Below are 17,855 nucleotides of genomic sequence, written 5' to 3' on the forward strand. Positions count from 1 at the left end.
TTTTTTGTTTCTTGAATTTTTTTTAATGTTAAATAATCCGACGATAGAGCCTTTGCAAGTAAAACAATAGTTCTTTACATACTCTTGAGGTGAGAAAATTTTTTCAATTTTTTACTAAAAGTATTAGAGTCAATTGAGAATAATTTTTAATAATTAATTACTTGATAAATTTTTAAAGCTTATTGGATAACACAAAGTTAAGCTGGTACCATCTTTCGATGGGTATTGTGAGGGTGCTACAATCTTTCTCACACGTAACCGTACTCTCGAACTTTGTTTTAGTTAGTAGACCTGAACCTACTCTTTTAAGGACCCTTAGACTTAGGTGTTCTTTAAAAAGATAGATTCCTTAGATGGTCAATCACACCTAAATAAAAAAGATTAATGGCGACTCTTTTAAGTCAATGTTTAGCGATGAATCATCGGATCTAGACGTTATGACAGATTGGCGACTCCACTGGAGACATGCCGAGAGTCAGGCCAGCAAATAAATTTATGTTGTCTAAAAGCCTAATAAAATTGAACCTTTTGTATAGATTTTTTTTATTCATTCATGTTTATTTACTTTATTAATTATGTCATTCATATGTATATGCATAACATGAGCTTTATACCCGAGCTTCGTCCCTCTAAGAAAGAGTAAATTACCCATTGCTTTCATAAGGTCTAATGCTTTCGCAGTGGCTAGCGAAATACTCCACTCAAATTGAATTTTTTTCGTTTGTAACCTGTAATAGGTGAGGATTAGGGTGCCTTACTAGTATGTAAACAATGATATAATGAGCAATTTAAAAATTTTTAGACTTTAACCTCAAACCACATATAATAAATCTTAAGAATACCTAATCTATAAATAAAACCATCATTCTTCCCTTTTAAAATTGATCAAAACCGAAAAGGGTCACTTAAAAACTCACATGTGAGTCCGGAGTTCGGGAAGGGAATGTTCCCAACGTTAAAAAAAGTTCCCAAACCACACTCTACGGCTACGCCTTTAGCTAGGCAGCTGGCTAGCATGCATGGTTATGACCCACCATTGTTTCAATTATTTGAGGTATGGTCCGCCAAATTTCCCACTCAAAATGTTGGATTGTTTCATCGTAAGTAAAATACAAAGTTGCGATCAACATCACCTGAACGCGTGGCCGTAGGGTGTGGGTTGGGGAATTTTCTTTTTTTTTAAACGTTAGGAAAATTCCCTTGTCAGACTCAGATGTGAGTTTTGAAGACAACGTTTCCAAGCTTAATAGGTTTGACCAATAGGTTGGACTCACTCACTTGGACAGTTACACTCAAGAAGAAAAGGTTCAAAAGAGTAGTATTTATGTATTTGAAGCTAATATCATAACTATTAACTAAATCCAAACCTTAAATATAAATCAATCTTCATCCGATTGTACTAAAATATTATAAAATCTTCTGTACGTAGGATTAGGAGATCAACTGGAATTGTATCCGTGCTTCATTGCAATTAAGAAAATTTATAACCAATCGAATAAGATAAGGCGAACTTTGAATAAAATTTTATGACTATTATGATAAATGGTAATTAATTTCACAATCACAAGTGACAAGTTGTTAGTAAAAGTGTCCTTCCTTAATTCCAAGGTCATTCTCAATAAAGTAGGAAAGAGATGAGCTGCCGAGGACAAATCCCTCCATTCAAAATCAAAATTTGACCTTAATTAATTTGATGTTTGATATATAATTCCTCCATTTTTCAGTCCTATTCAAGTCATTAATGTTAATGATGTTTCATTTTCAAATAAAAAGTAATGAATAATATTAGTGAAAATTTAGAATAATGGCCATATAAAAATAATAGTCCATTTTGAAATTAGAGTTTCTTTACTTCTCAATAATATGCAATAGCAGTGTGATCAAAACCTAACCTTCTAAATTGAAAATTGGATAGCAATTTAATTGACAACAATGATGGAGTGCTACTTGACTGGCATGAGTCACGACCTTCTAGAATTTTCTTTATACTATTATAACAAAGTATTTTATTTTATCAAAAATAGTATTTAATTTCCTCTTTTTTAATAAAATTATTATTTGATTCCTCTGTTCTCATATTTTTGACTTCACCTTTAATGACTGCTATCTTTCTATCATTCTCCTACTATTGCTCCTCACTAATTTGCGTGTGCCTACTGTTACCCAGAAAAATGAATTAAAATGATATAATGAACATATATATATATAATATTTTCTTAATTTTCAAATGATAGAGAACTTTTCACCCAAACCCCCCCTCCAAAAATTAAAAAAAAAAGAAAAGAGTTGAATAATTTTTTAAAAACATTCCTCTTTTATCATTACAAGAAATTATAAAATGTTATAGCATAATCAAATACTTCCCATATTTTGTCATATCTTAATTACTTTCTTTTTGTATATATCAAAGTTTATTTGGACTTCAACTGTGGGAAAAAAAATTATAATTGCCCCTTCATTCTATAAATTGAGATCTTTAAATTAAAATTTTAAATTTTAATCGTTATGGTGTAACTCTTAATTTGAGTGTTTTGTAGATATGGTTATTGCTATACAAAGATTGAAAACAATCATAGATAATCAAATAGATCATAGTATAAATTATATCTTACTTGTTTAATAGATAAGTGAGTTAACAATTACTACTTATAATTCTTTTAGCAGGCATCATCAGAGCTGAATTTTGAATAATAAGAAATTAAGATGACAAACCTTTGTCATCATGATATTTGATCATATTCAAGCACGCATGGTATGTTTCGACTCTTGTTTTAAATTAGAATTTTGATTTTACTTCATTACTTGACATGTCAAAAAAAAAAAAAAATACATTGCATAAATTATCGCTAAATATTCAAAGGTTTGGAAAATAAAATTGGGGTCTGAATTTGGTCATAGTGCATTTTCTCGTCATATCATAATTGCTTGCTCTTTGTCTTTTTTTTGGAAGAGATAACATAATATATAGAATTTATATTTAATATATTATATATTATATTAGTAAATCAAATGATACCATATTTGATTATTAATGAAAATATTTTTTTAAAAAATCAAAATTTATGTATTTATCTAAAAAATTAGTAAAAATTTATGTTTGGTCATTAATGGGAGCAAATTTTAAAAAATTAAAAGTTCTAAAACATTAATAATAAAAGTTTATTTTAATTTATTTTTAAGTACTTCTCAACTTTTAAACTTATTTATTAATGATATGATAATCTATGATTCATTAACAGTGTATAAAATTTATAATCATAAGATCATCAAATATAAATCCTATATATAATCCTTTTAACTTTTTATGATACCTTTTCGTTCTTCAGACAAAAGAGATCTAGGAGGATGACTATCAATTTGCCTTAAGTTAATTCAGAAATTTTTATTTTTTAACATGAAGTTTTTAATCATGATTTTTAATAAGATACGATTAATTATTATGTACTGAATTATTACTATAACTATAATGAGTATGTTTATATACATACATGGACATCATTGAAGAGTTAGAATTGGCAAACGGTTCCTTACCCAAAAAAAAAAAAATGAAAAAATGAAAAGAAATTTAATTGAGTCAAATTATTGTACTTATAATATGAAACATGTTTTCGGCCAAAATTTTAGTAACATGTAAACATGATTCTATTGTAAAATGTTTACAAAAATTTCTTCTAAAATTTACCTTTCAAATAAATTGTAACTACTTTTGGTTCAAAAGAAATTATCATGAATTTAAATAATTAACCTATCTGTTTATATATATATATGATCTAGAATCTATTAAAATCAAAAATTAAAAAAACACGTAAAATTAAAAAAAAAATTATATTATATCAATTAATCCTGTGTATAAATATATAAAACTTTTCCGATTACATTTTTTCCTGGCAACTTAACCAATATCATAGTACTATCAGATACTCAAGTCCCTGGAAAATGTGCAAGAGGATATTAAAAAGAACAAGCTTCTTTTCTCTTGTCAGGGTTTGCCATCGACATAAAGCGTGTGAGACCCACGGCGGCTGGAATAATTATAGTAAATTTTTCCACTCCTTGGTCTTCTTTCCTCCAAATCAATTTCAATTTCTTCCCCATATAAACCACCCTGTTGCCCAAGAGAAATAATAAACCACACTTTGAGTCACTGTTTTTTCGTGCTTGCTTTAATATGGAAAATATTACTCCAGAGCTTGCATTACCAGGATTTCGCTTCCACCCCACTGAAGAAGAACTTGTCGACTATTACCTGAAGGAAACCGCCTTGGGTAAAAAATTGCATTCCGATATAATTGGTTTTCTCAACATTTATAAACATCACCCTTGGGATTTGCCAGGTAATATTAATTTCTATCTCTTTATCGATTAATTTAGTTGACGATGTTGTAAAATGCATGTGAGGATAGTAGTATATAGTATATAATAGTACTATTTACGTTTTCTAGAAAGCATGCATTGTCATCAATCTCTAAACTTACTGGTAAATTTATGGAGTCACCGCAGGTTTGGCAAAGATACGGGAGAGAGAGTGGTATTTCTTTGTGCACAGAGACAAAGAGAGTGGTCGTGGGGGGAAGCCCAAGAGGACAACTGAGAAGGGCTACTGGAAGGCAACTGGGTCTCACCGTCAAATCAGAAGTCTCAAGGAGCCCAAGCAGATAGTGGGCTTCAGAAAAACTTTGGTTTTCTACACAGGGAAAGCGCCGAAAGGCTGCAGAACTGATTGGGTCATGAACGAGTACAGACTCTCTGACACTTCCTTCCCTACGGTAGTTACCAGTATAATCTGATTATTAACTGTTTTCATCTGTTTATTGGAGAATGAACTTCTTTATACATACCTGCCATATTATGTGAATTCAGGATGATATAGTACTTTGCAAAATTTACCGAAAAGCGACATCGTTGAGGGTGTTGGAGCAAAGGGCAGAAGAACATCATGCCAGGACGACCTCTCATATCTTTTCCTCTTGCGTTGCTCAAATTAATTTTGATACGCCATCATCCCAGCAAGACCTTGATTATGGAGCAGAGTGGGAAGAGGAATTGGAAGCAGCAGAAAAATTAGAATGGGAGAACGAAGCCGATATCACTGAACTGTTAGTTAGAGTTGGATCCATGAAAGAGAAGCTGCAGCTGTCAGCTGAGCTCAGCACGGACTGGACATTAATGGACTTAATGTAGGCTCAGCCGAGAAGTCCGAGTTCTTATGTCTTGAAATGGTATTTGGTAATTAGGCATGCATGCTATTATTGCTTTGTAACTCTGTATCTTCAATTAGTGTATTAATGCTGTAACCTTTAATTAGCCTTTTAATGTGATTGTCTTCTTTAAAATTCAAACAATTTTTATGATACTATATATTTGTAGTTGAAATTAAAACCTATCTTTATGAAGCCGATCGAGCCCACACAAAATACCATATATTGCTACCTTAGGCAAAGAGGACTAGCAAGAAAATCACGTTTGTTGACCATAAATTGCAGTACTTCTATGTTGACTAGGAAGTTTCTAAGAAAGGGATTTAGATATATATTTTAAATTAATTTAAATTGTGCGATAAAATAATAATAATAATAATAAAAATAAATAACTGTCATGATTATCTTTAAATTAATGAATTTATTAGATTTTTGTTTAACTAATAATAATGAATTTGACATACCAAACAAATTAAAATAGAGAGAATTTTAAACATATTTTCTTATAATATTCTGTCAAAATATATTGAATTTTAACTAAATTCTACAATGTTTAATTTTTCATTCTCACAATTTCTAAACTGACAATAATACATACCCATATTTCATGCACATAAATTGTTTACATACGTATTATTTTTTCTTTCAAAATTTTATTTTTTAAATTAATCTTTAAATTTTCAAAATTTTATGTATGTGTATAAAACTTGTGTAATTGTTCTGCAATTTATAATCTTTCCCTTAGTAAATATATATACAAATCAAATCCATATATAGTTACACTCCTAAGTGAATTTCATTTTAAATTGACTTGAAAATGAAGGATCTATTGTAAAACTAAACATGTATAATTTCTTGGTTTCGACTCGTCAGTGACGACTGAAGTGATGCACTGTCTTCTATGTATAGAATAAGGAAGTTTCAATGAAATTAAATGGGGTCTAGCTAGCTAGCCAGCCAGCTAGGGAGAGGCTGCCAGAATAAATAATCCATAATAATTTGCTTATTAATTACAGTTATTGATGCTTTTTACAGGCGACATATATAGCCACACTACAAAAATTAATAATAAGCTCCAAATTAAGCACGAGGTCTTTTTATTTATCTGATATTTAAATTATAATGAGATAACTTGTTATTCTTTCATAATTAACTAAAGTGCCTAAGCAAACTACCTTTGTTTGTCCGTAGCTCACATTCAACATGTCACAATATCTCTTATAGCACCCGACGTACTCCATCGATTCGCAACCTGACGGTTGAATCCTTTGCCACATTCGATGCCACCATTGATGATATTGTGCTAATATATAAATTGAACTAATTGAAAAGTGGAGTTGGGGAAAGATATATTGACATAACTGATCTGAATTTATTTGATCCTCCATGATAGGAAGTGTTCATCAGTCTTTTTTTATTATTATTTCTTTTCCTATTGTCTCCAAGTAGCCAAAAATTTCTTTCATCCAAAGCACTTTTCTCTAAATTTGATATAAACTATGTTCAGAAAATTGAAGAATAAAGCAATGGTGAGCTTACTTTCTCTTCTCTCCCCCTCTTCCAAATTCAAAATATTTTTATTTCATCCATCTTCTTATTTATTGGATTGGAAAGCCTAGCTAATTCCTGTAATTCATTTATTTGCAATACTGAATTGTGGATAGCTTCATTGCCGTCTTATATAAAATATATATGGTTTAGGTTTAATTTATTAGGTGCTAGATATATTACGGTTAACTTAATTAATATAAGCCTTTCAGCAATAAAATCTTCAACAAAAGCTTCCCAAATTACACTAACCTGTCGTTTCATGAGAGGTTGAGCCAAGAAAGCTGCGACTTCCCTCTTTCGGGTTGTAAGGTCTCCGCTTGTGCCAAATCTCCATTAAGAGATCGAGCAGTATAAATGAAAGCTTCGCAAGAGTATAGAATCCATTGCTGGGACATCTTCCATCATTTCGATATTTAAGCATTTCATCAAAGAGAGCTCGACTGATTATGCTGGCAATGCCACTGGCACCACTAGGGGTTGGATTGGGGTCCAGCCACCACCACTACACTGTCTCTGGCAGCCAGTTACACAGTACTCAAGTGTGTTGCCACACCACCCAAATTGGCTGCAACACAGTCTATTTGGACATAGAGCACCTCCTGCTTGCCTTCCGCAATGTTCTACCGATACTCTTAGGAAGAATAATGTTGCTAGAGTAGTACTTAACGTCAAAAAGAGCATACAACTTGATTTTTCTATATTTTGACAGTATGAATGTGGGTTTTGGATTGAAATACAGGGTATTTGTAGAATACTTTACTCGATCCGTTTTCTTTGACTTCTCTATTCAAAAAGGGTTGGCTTCCTTCATCATTTTAGTGTGCCAATTATCCTAATACGACATTGAGAACTATTCGGTTGTAGAAAAATTTCAAGAGACAGGAAATCTTTTTTTGTTTTTTTGCAAAAATATATCGTTCTGACGCACTATGTTGCCTTGTTTAATGGTAGGAAAGTTTTGTTAGAATCCTTGGAGATATATATTGGAACCTGAGGTCGGTCTCCACTAAAATTTTGGTGATAAGATGGTATAATAAAGTAAGGAAATACACAAAGTCATATACTATGATACATGGAATTGGGTCACTTAAATTAAAGTGATAAACTATTTGTAGAGATTCATCATTAGAAAATTGAAGATAATTTGCAAACAAAATTAATAGTGTTTGTGATCTTAATTAATTTTGAAAATTAATGTTATATAGACTTTTTTGTTTTTCTGTTTCCAAAATGTTTCTATTTGATCAAAGGATTGATGAGATGATCATTTTTCTCCAACCATAGCAAATCCAAATTGCAGTAGTCTTAATTTGTAGTACTGGAGATAGCTTGCTGATCATATTAAATTATTAGGTTGAAGCATATCTTATTTCATCCGTATCAATGTTTAACTTTTTAAATCAACCAGAGTCATCATAAATTTATAATACTGGACAAAATAATTGAAGGCGGATATGAATACAATTTCAAAAAGAAAAAAAAGAACAAGCTGGGATTTGAAATAAGAATTTGTTATATTAGGCTGATCAATTGAGGCTAACCAGCACCAGGAATTTGCCTAACTCATATTTAATTCCATTATTACGATTGTCAAAGTAGACTACCAAAAGTTCATAAATAAAAAAAAAAAAAAGGAAAGGAAAGGAAAAGAAAAGATATTTGCAATCACAGCATTCCATCCTGCATAATAATTGTTAATATGTATTTATATATTTTCTTTGATAGAGATTATACTCATTCCAAACTATATATATTACGAACCTAATTATGACAGCAATTCTTGCCCGCATGCGTCCCCGGCCATGCCATTGCCGGATAGCCGTAGCCCAGTCCTTGCCTTCAATCGTAATTTATTATAGTATTTTTTTTTTCTCCTCTAATCTTGAATTTTTATCTGTTTTGACATTATTCCTTCTTGTTCTTTTCAAAATAATATCCTCCCACAACTTTCACTTCTAATTACAGCATTAAATTTCATTTCCGAAGAACTGGATTAATTATATAATGAGCTTAGGAGTTGATCATGAGCCATCTCATCTCCTTAATTTCTCAAAAAGAAAATAAATTAGTATATGGTCGACAATATACTTGCCATACACAGAGACAGATGAGGAAATGATAACTCATGCAGAAATGCAACAAAGCCATTTTTTCTTATCATTTTGCTTTTCAGAATCCTGATATCTCTTCTTGGACGGTGTGTTCCCGGTGGCCTTGGCAGCCTTCTTTTCATTACTAGCCTTTGTGAAAATCACCGTAAATCCTTCAGCTGTAGCAGGATCGTTGACATCCCATTCCCCGAATCTTGGTAGAGGCCTCTCCTTATCATTTGATGCCATGAATGATTAAACAATCAATGGTATCGATATCAAGATAATCTGCTTCTGAAGAAACCCGAGTAATTCGATGAAGGCAATTGACAAGTTTTTTGTGATTGGAGGGGAATCCTTTTTAAAGCCGGGGAGAAAAAAAAAACTCAGTTAATCTGTTTTTTTCCTATGAACCGTACTCGTAACCAACACGGAGGTCACACCAAAAATGAACTTGCAGCCGTGTGAAACGGGTATTTTTTTCTTATGTAAATCCTTCGGATTATGCGGACAGACTAACAAAAAAATTAGATGTTTCTACTTTGTAGCACTAATTTTGGGGGTTTTTTTTTTCCTGATAAATGACAACGTTTTCTAGTCTTACATTAGATGTTATCAATTCCTGCTGTTTCTCGCTAAACACAACCCTAAACTTGACGTGTTAAATTATCCAAAAATAAGAAAAAAAATTACATGGATTATGCTCCCTATGTTAGATTACGCTTGCTGATGATGCGTTATTACAATATTTCTGTCCTCATCTATTTTGTTTTATAGTGAATTAGAACCAGTGGGCATGAGCATGCTCTATCAATTGCAACTTATCTATATGTACACGTGGGACCTTACACAAGATTTGATTGAATAAAATTTTAAAAATTATCCTTACCAAAATTTGGATAAACTCAGGCCTTCTAAAGCGTGAAACTTTAATTATTGAGCACGACAAAACATCCTCAAAATGTGGCGCATTTGAAAAAAAAAAAAAAAGAAAATTGAGAAAATAATTAAAAAATAGATTAATACATGTGCATGCAGTAAATATTTTGTCCAAACTATTGTTTATGGGGTTTTGGACTTACATATCCACAAGGTGCTTCAATTTCACATGATAAATTAATGAATATGATTTTAAGTTAAAGAAAAATATTAGTATTAATACTATTTTGAGTTTACTTCTTTTGCTACATGTGTCCCTTTAATGGAAAAAGGTAACTCCAAAATTTCAATACTAATGTTAATATTCAAAATAAATAGAAACTTGATGAATGAATAATAATAATAATATTAAAAAAGAAAGGACAATTAAGATTTCCAATATTAATTGCTGGAAAAATTCCTAACTTAATGCAATTAGTTGTTTTTATTTATTATGTATATATTATTAGATATCTCTAAATGAGGAATAATATATCTTTAAAAAAAAAAAAAACTAATATAACAATATTATTCACTTAATGCACAAATTAGTCTTTCCATTTTGGCATAGAAATATTTAGCTGTATATATAATTAAGTATATCCTATTAAAGGTCACCTGAAACAAGAAGTTAATAAACAGTAAGCCAGAGTCCTATATAATTTTGGAACCATAGTAATGACTGGTGAATTTAGCGCATACGCCGGGGGGAAAAGAAGGAGATTAACCCATAAAAGATGTGCTCTCCTTATCTTTGCCTATCCCACAAATTTTGTTTACATTAGATATATATATATATATATATATAATTAGTTTTAATGGCCTGAGTCAGACATTATTAACCTATTCAATTCCCACTCTCTCACCAATCTATTGCATTCCACAGAAGAACCGTGTCAGACGTAACCCGATGGAGGATCTTCTTCTGCTTCATTGCTCTGCAAGCTACGCACCTCTATCGCCTATGAATTTCCTGAAGCAAGCAGCCAAGGTTTGTGGAGATAAGGTTTCCATCGTTTATGGCACCGTTGGCTTCTCCTGGAGAGAAACTCATGATAGATGTCTCAGAATTGCTTCTGCTTTGTCCCAGCTGGGGATTTCTTCTGGTGATACTGTAAGTTTGGCTTCTTCTTTGATTCTTAATTTATAGCAATATTTCAATGCACCACATCTTGTTATCTCCTTGAAAAATTAAAAGTAGCTTAATTGTTTCAAATTATAATGGCTTTAAGCAATTAGCATTACACTTAGCAATAGTAGAGTGCAACTGCTTCTTTAGATAAATAAGCTTATCCCAAAAAAACACCAATTCGCATAGAGATGGAGTATCCATTAAGCTTGGCAATGTCAATAAGTCATAGAGGGTTTAAAAGGGTTCCTTCATCGGTTTTCAAGAAGAAGAAGAAGAAGAAGAAGAAGAGAAATGATTTATCATTTTGTTTTTAATTTAAGAAAAAAGGCCATTTTAAATCTTGTTTTTTAAGTTCAATGCACTAATCACTCGAATCAAATATGATATTAATTTTTTTAACTTACAAAAGAATCGGAAAAAAAAAAAAAAACTGAAGAATTGATAATTAATGCTTCGATTTAAGTCGACTCTAACCCAAAAAAAAAAAAAAAAAGATTATAAAACATCCTATAATTCAGTTTCTAGATTTATTAGATTAGTTTTACCGATGGTTTCAATGACTGGTTAATACAACATTCATAGGTTTGTAATTATTGAAAAGTGTAAAGAGAAGCAATATTTTTACTATAAAAAAGCAGAAAGCGTCAAAGTCAACATTCCAAGCTATGAATAATGATTCATGCACGAAGGTGATGCACAAGAAAAACGACAAATCTCTTGTTTTGTTTTGTTTTATTTAATTTATTATTTTTTTTTATGAAAAGAAAACGACAATATCATTATATAAATTTACTTTTGGTCTTGGTCTTTTTAATTTTCTGGAAGCAAAAGTGTTGTAAAGCTTTCTAATCTGCTGCAAAATATTAAGAAGCAATAACTATATTGGTTTTAATAAAAAAAAAAAAATAATTAAGAATAACTGTACTTATTAATTACGTATGTAATTCACTATTGCAATGGTTAATATATAAAATATTTACATTAATGACAATAAATATAAATTGTTCAAAGAAAATCACAAATAAAAACGAACAACACGCTTTGTGGTCCCGCATGAACCTAGCTAGTCTTTTTATTTAATTTTTATTTCAGTCATATATGAATTTGATGATGCAAAGTCAAGTTGAAATACGCAATTTGTTCGGATTTAGTGCAACGTCTTCCATGGAATATAGGATATTTAATGAAAGTCTTTCGGTATGAACTCTACACTACTCCAATTATAGTGTTTCAAAGCCAAGCGACCTCTTGTACATGAAAGTGACATATTTCCGGACTGGGCTATTCTCAATTGCTTATTGGGCAGAACAAATCACCAGAAATTTATTATGATTATTATTATTAAATCCTCCTGCCTTGCATTGACTGTATGTTAGTTTTTTGTTTTTTTGAAGCAACTATATGTTAGTTAAATTACTGGGAAAGATTAAAAAATATTTGTCACATTCGTCCCTTGTTTCCAGGAAGATTCATGTCTGCACTCTGTAAATTAAGGAAGAAAACAAATTAATAGTCTGCCATGAAAAACAAATTAAGGGCTGCTCATCAGCTCATGGGTAAACCTAAAAATAAAGAAAAAGGAAAAGGGATGCAGGTACGTGTGGTTACATCTAATAAGTTAAACAGTAATAGTTATATGTGATCTCATATCCCGGTATTAAAATACAATACGGTCTTATTATTTTAAAATAAAATTTTAAAATAATATAAAAAAAAATTTTAATAATTAATCTGTTAAGTAAAATTTATATCTTTAATCAAACTAATAATAAATTTTTATATATCAAAGTGTAAACTAATAAAAATACAAAATCATTTCATAAAATCTCACTAACAAATAATATCTCTAATACCCAAGTAATCTTTTCAATTTGATCTTTTAGCTTTTCACATAGTTTAAACAAACTTATCATTTTAATCATCTGTAAAAAAAAAAAAAAAAAAATAAACTACATCTCAACAAATAGTCTCACACACATTACCAAATCAAGCATCGTTTTTATATATATCATATAGATCATTCAAAATATTAATCGAATCATAATGTTAAAATATTTTAAAAATCATCATTATGTTAAACATTTCATAGATTATAAATCAATATCAAAATATGTCAATTCATCAATTATAAATTATAAATCACGATCAAATACTTATTTCATACAAATCATGGATCAATCTTGAAAATCATCACAATTCATTATAAAGTATTAGTTTATTATTTTCTATAGTTATTGCTATAACTCGTAACGTTGGCTGTATTCATAAATTTATTCTCATGATTATTGTTAACTATTATAACAGCTAGCCAAGGTCTAATGCTAACTATTATAACTCATTAGCTAGATGTCATGGTCTTAAAAAAAAGCCATGAATCCCACATCGGTTGTGTACTAGAGTTGATCTTGGGATATAAAGGTTCACACTCCTTCAACTTGTGAGATATTTTTTGTGAGATAAAATCGTGAGGCCAGCGGATCAAACGAATAATACCTCACAAGTTAGTGTGGACCGTAACATTTGGTATCAAAGCTGACTCTAGGGGTACTAGCGATGTGCTTCTGATAATGGTAGGCCTCTGTTGGAGTGGGAAAGAATGTCATGATCTTAGAGAGGAGCCATGAATTTCACATCGACTGTGTACTAAAGTTAATTTTGAGATATAAGGGTTCACACTCTTTCAACTTGTAAGGCGTCTTTTGTCGAACAAAATCATGAGGTCAGTTAGCCAAGTGGACAATATTTCACAAGTTAGTATGGACCGTGACACCAGGGCTATATGATCATATCCATGTTAACTACTATAACGCATTAACCAGAGTCATAAAATTAGTTCTGATGTCATTGATCTCACTTCTCAAAAATGTAAATACGTAATTATCATAAAATCATTACACAAACATAATCTAATTTCTCATTTTATTCATAAACATGATCCATCATTTATATAGAGAAATAAAAAATAATCATATGCTTGATCCTATTTTCATATATTGAAAATAAAAAAATAAAACATTCATTCATTTAGAAATATACATATATATATAAATTTGAAAACAAGCAAAGTATTTGAAATTCTATTTACCTCATTTCGATTTCACCACTTAATTTTTTTTTCAGAATAATTCACGGCTTAGTCAAAGTCATTTCAACATATCAGAAATCAATCAAAACTTTTTGAGACCATATATACTAAAACAACTAAGTTACATAAAAATTAACTCAACTAACTAATACTAGCAATCTAAGCTCTTTTCATTAAAACAACTATATCTCAATATATCCAAATCGAAATTAAGATCTTTTTAATGTATTGAAACTAGACTCGATAAGCTTTCTATCCATACATAATACATCTCTTAATTCTTTGTAGATAAATTGTAATAAAATTTTCAATCTATGTCATATGCTGCTATCAAATAGTATATATATCTTATAATAAAAATTATATATTTATTCATAAGAAACTTGGAATTCAGTTCTTGAAAAGAAGACTTAATGCCCTTTTCAACATGAATGGCTCAATACATAATTCTTTGTATAAAAATTAAAAGAAATTTTGTAATTCCTTCATGTTGCTGCTATTAAATAACTTACACATTCTTAAGTAAAAATTAAACTACTATTTATAAAAAAACTCAAAATTGACTCCCGTTTATTTTATTGAAAAGTAAATTCAATAAGCTTTCTAATTATATATAATAATCATAACAATATTTTATTTTTTAATATAGAATATTATCTTAATCTACCACTGCAAATACTAACATTTATACGAAACAAAATTTTTTTTTTTAATCTTATCAAATTTTTGTTTTCTATTTTTACAGCAATACAATCACATTACTAAACTTTTTCAACATTTTATTAGATCCTAATTAAAGTCTAAATAATTTACCCAAATCAATCTTGAAGAGGAATAATGGATTCCAGTTTCTAGATTACAAATTAAACTTTAAAATTTAATAATCAATATTATTTCTCAAAAATTAAAAAAAAAATTATTTACTTATTTATTTGTAAATTTTGTTCTTGCCCTTTAATTAAAATATTTCGACTTATTTATTATGTATAATAAATAAAAGAGAAATAAGCCTATCGAACCCCCGAACACCCATAACATAAGGTGTTTGGAAATGATTGAAGTAGTTGAATAGGAAGATTGTTATGACTATAGGCCTCGGTAAATTTTCCAAAGATAAAAATGGTTTATATGATATTATTGATGACTGGTTATGTAGGGACCGTTTCGTTTTTATAGGTTGGTCTGGCTTATTGCACTTTCTTTATGCCGACTTCGCTATAATATAAATTAATCATATTGAAAAAATTAAGTTATTTATTGATAAATCCTTTACTTTTTTAATTTTTTATTAAAAACTCCCTTTAATTATAAAATATTTAAAACATTCTTTTTTTTCTTTTAACGGTTATTACATGTGAAATCTTGTAGCTGTTCAACTAATTAAATATTCTTTAATTACCAGTAGTTCCTAAACCGAAAAATAGAGATATCTGCACTTTTGCTCTAAAAAAATTAATTTATGGATGACTAATTAATGACTATTTATAGCCACTGTTCATGAATATATAATTAACATTTTCCCTGCGCTAATTAGCTCACTGACTTTCCTTTGAAACTTTGGATTTGTTATAATATAGCACCACATTGATCCTGAATATTGAATTTGTCATTGAACTAACATATTTGACATCTCCATTGATACTCATCAATTGATTAGGTCGCGGCTTTGGCGCCAAATATTCCGGCATTATATGAGTTGCATTTTGCCGTTCCAATGGCTGGTGCAGTTCTCTCTGCACTTAACATTAGGTTGGATACAGCTACCTTAGCTGTAATACTAGAAAAACTGGAGGCCAAATTTATTTTTATCGATAATCAATATGTTCACGTTGTCCACGAAGCACTTGAAATTCTATCCCAAAAGAAGGGCAAGCAACCGTTTGTAGTGTTAATCCAAGAAGATGACCAGGCAACAACCCTAGTGGCAAATTACGAGTTCGCCTCTGGTAGTATGAAGTATAATGATCTTCTTGGAATGGGAGGGACTGATTTCGAAATAGTAAAACCAAAGGATGATGGTGATCCAATTTCTGTGAATTTTACTTCCGGCTCAACTGGAGAACCTAAAGGAGTATTATACAGCCATAGAGCTGCCTATCTCAATTCATTAGCATCTGTTATCCGGTATGACATGAGGATTGCCCCAGTGTTTTTATGGACAGTGGACATGTTTCGATGTAATGGATGGTGTTGCACTTGGGCAATGGCTGCTCTTGGCGGCACCAGCATCTGCCTAAGAAATGTCTCAGCAAAAGTCATATTCGATTCCATTCATCTTCACACTGTAACTCACTTGTGTGGTGCACCTGCCATTTTGAACATGATTGCGGATGCACCAGCCTGTGAGCAAAGGCCACTTCCCTGTAAGGTTCATGTTATCATTGCCGGTGCGTTGTCAATGTCCCAAGTGCTCAAGGTTGAAGGATTAGGTTTTACCGTTAGCTATGCGTATGGAATGACAGAGGTCCTTGGCCCTGCAATTGTTAGGCCATGGAGAGCTGACTGGAATTCTCGTTTCTCCAACGAACACAAAAATGATCAATTCCAGGTTGGACTTGATAACCTTGTGATTGAAGAGGTTGATGTGAAAGAAGCCGATAGCATGAAGAGCGTACCACGTGATGGAAAAACAATTGGAGAGATAATGTTTAGAGGCAATACATTGATGTCAGGGTACCTCAAAAATCCTAAAGCAACTCAGGAAGCTTTTAAGGATGGATGGTATAGGACCAGAGACCTTGGGCTTATGCATCCAAATGGTGTCATACAACTGAAGGACCGCGCGATGGATATTATTGTTTCAGGGGGAGAGATTATTAGCACATTGGAGGTGGAAGCAGTGTTGTTAAGCCACCCGAAGGTTTTGGAGGCTGCAGTTGTTGGAAAGCATGATGATTGTTTGAAAGAGAAGCCTTGTGCTTTTGTGAAATTGAAGGAGGGATATGATGCAAGTTCTGTAGAGATTGTCAAATTTTGTGAGGAACAACTGCCAGATTTTATGGTTCCTCGAATTGTAGTTTTTGGGGAATTACCAGTCAATTCGACAGGGAAGGTGCAAAAATTTAGTCTCAGGCTGAAGGCTAATGCCATCCATAACAATAGGATCAGTCCCAAAAATGGGTGCCAGAGATCGTAAAAGGTTTTTGTTTGATAAGTATCTTCACAAATTAAACTTCTCTATTCACAGTTCTAGCCATATTTCATATTTGACTTGCATGCTTTGTTTGATTAATAAGCTTTTGAAACAAACAATTTTCTTCTCAACTTTGTCTCAAGTTTCTGCCAGCAGTAATAGTAATAATAATAATGATGATAACAGGCGTAGTTCAGACATTTTAGAAGTGTGTGATGTAAATACAGAGAATTAAGCAATGTTTCCCTTTCAAAAAAAATTAAGCAATGTTTCAAGTTTCAACCCCTCTTTACTGAAACAGGGCCAGCAACCAGCCTGCTCTTAGGCCAATCAAACATATTTTAAAATGGGATCCTACATATTACAAAACTTCTTCAATGTAAGGTGAAAGTGAAACTAGATTTTGCTTCCAGGCCACTAAGTGGGTGAAAGAGTAAAAAACAAAACGAGCTAAATTAATTAGTAATCTTTTTAAAATTAAACTTTGGAGGTGATTTATAAATTTAATTTACCTCACTGATTATGGTGGGACATTATGGAGGGGAGGCCTTAATTATAGTGGAAATTTCTAAACGAACCAAGGTGTCGCTAAGCGATATCTACTTTCCTAATGGAATTGCACTGTCACCCTCATGATCAAGATTATCTAGTCTTAATTTTGTGAGACTTCTATGCTTTTGGTCAGTCACACCAGGGTTACTTAATTAATTGGAAAATAATTTCTCATCTCTTATTTTATCAGATCATT

At 31.1% G+C, this 17,855-nt stretch overlaps 2 protein-coding genes and 1 pseudogene across 3 annotated transcripts; 2 read left to right on the forward strand and 1 right to left on the reverse strand.

Moving 5' to 3' along the window:
* The first annotated feature begins 4,042 nt into the window (after positions 1-4,042).
* Positions 4,043-5,393, forward strand: LOC111300825 (NAC domain-containing protein 6-like). Its single transcript, XM_022896436.2, has 3 exons — positions 4,043-4,334; positions 4,501-4,766; positions 4,861-5,393. The coding sequence occupies exons 1-3, from the start codon at positions 4,169-4,171 to the stop codon at positions 5,179-5,181; spliced, it is 753 nt and encodes a 250-aa protein (XP_022752171.2). The 5' UTR covers positions 4,043-4,168; the 3' UTR covers positions 5,182-5,393.
* A 933-nt stretch (positions 5,394-6,326) lies between these two features.
* LOC149513903 (endochitinase A-like) lies at positions 6,327-9,370 on the reverse strand (annotated as a pseudogene). Its single transcript, XR_016330113.1, has one exon. The product of XR_016330113.1 is annotated as an endochitinase A-like (transcript).
* Positions 9,371-10,271: 901 nt separating this feature from the next.
* LOC111300141 (butanoate--CoA ligase AAE1-like) lies at positions 10,272-17,238 on the forward strand. The gene is made up of 3 exons (XM_022895790.2): positions 10,272-10,496; positions 10,644-10,871; positions 15,632-17,238. The coding sequence occupies exons 2-3, from the start codon at positions 10,668-10,670 to the stop codon at positions 17,108-17,110; spliced, it is 1,683 nt and encodes a 560-aa protein (XP_022751525.2). The 5' UTR covers positions 10,272-10,496; positions 10,644-10,667; the 3' UTR covers positions 17,111-17,238.
* The last annotated feature ends 617 nt before the right edge of the window (positions 17,239-17,855 follow it).

This window comes from Durio zibethinus, chromosome 18, assembly GCF_047325235.1.
Source record: "Durio zibethinus cultivar Kanyao isolate XHJ-2024 chromosome 18, ASM4732523v1, whole genome shotgun sequence".
NCBI lineage: Eukaryota > Viridiplantae > Streptophyta > Magnoliopsida > Malvales > Malvaceae > Durio > Durio zibethinus.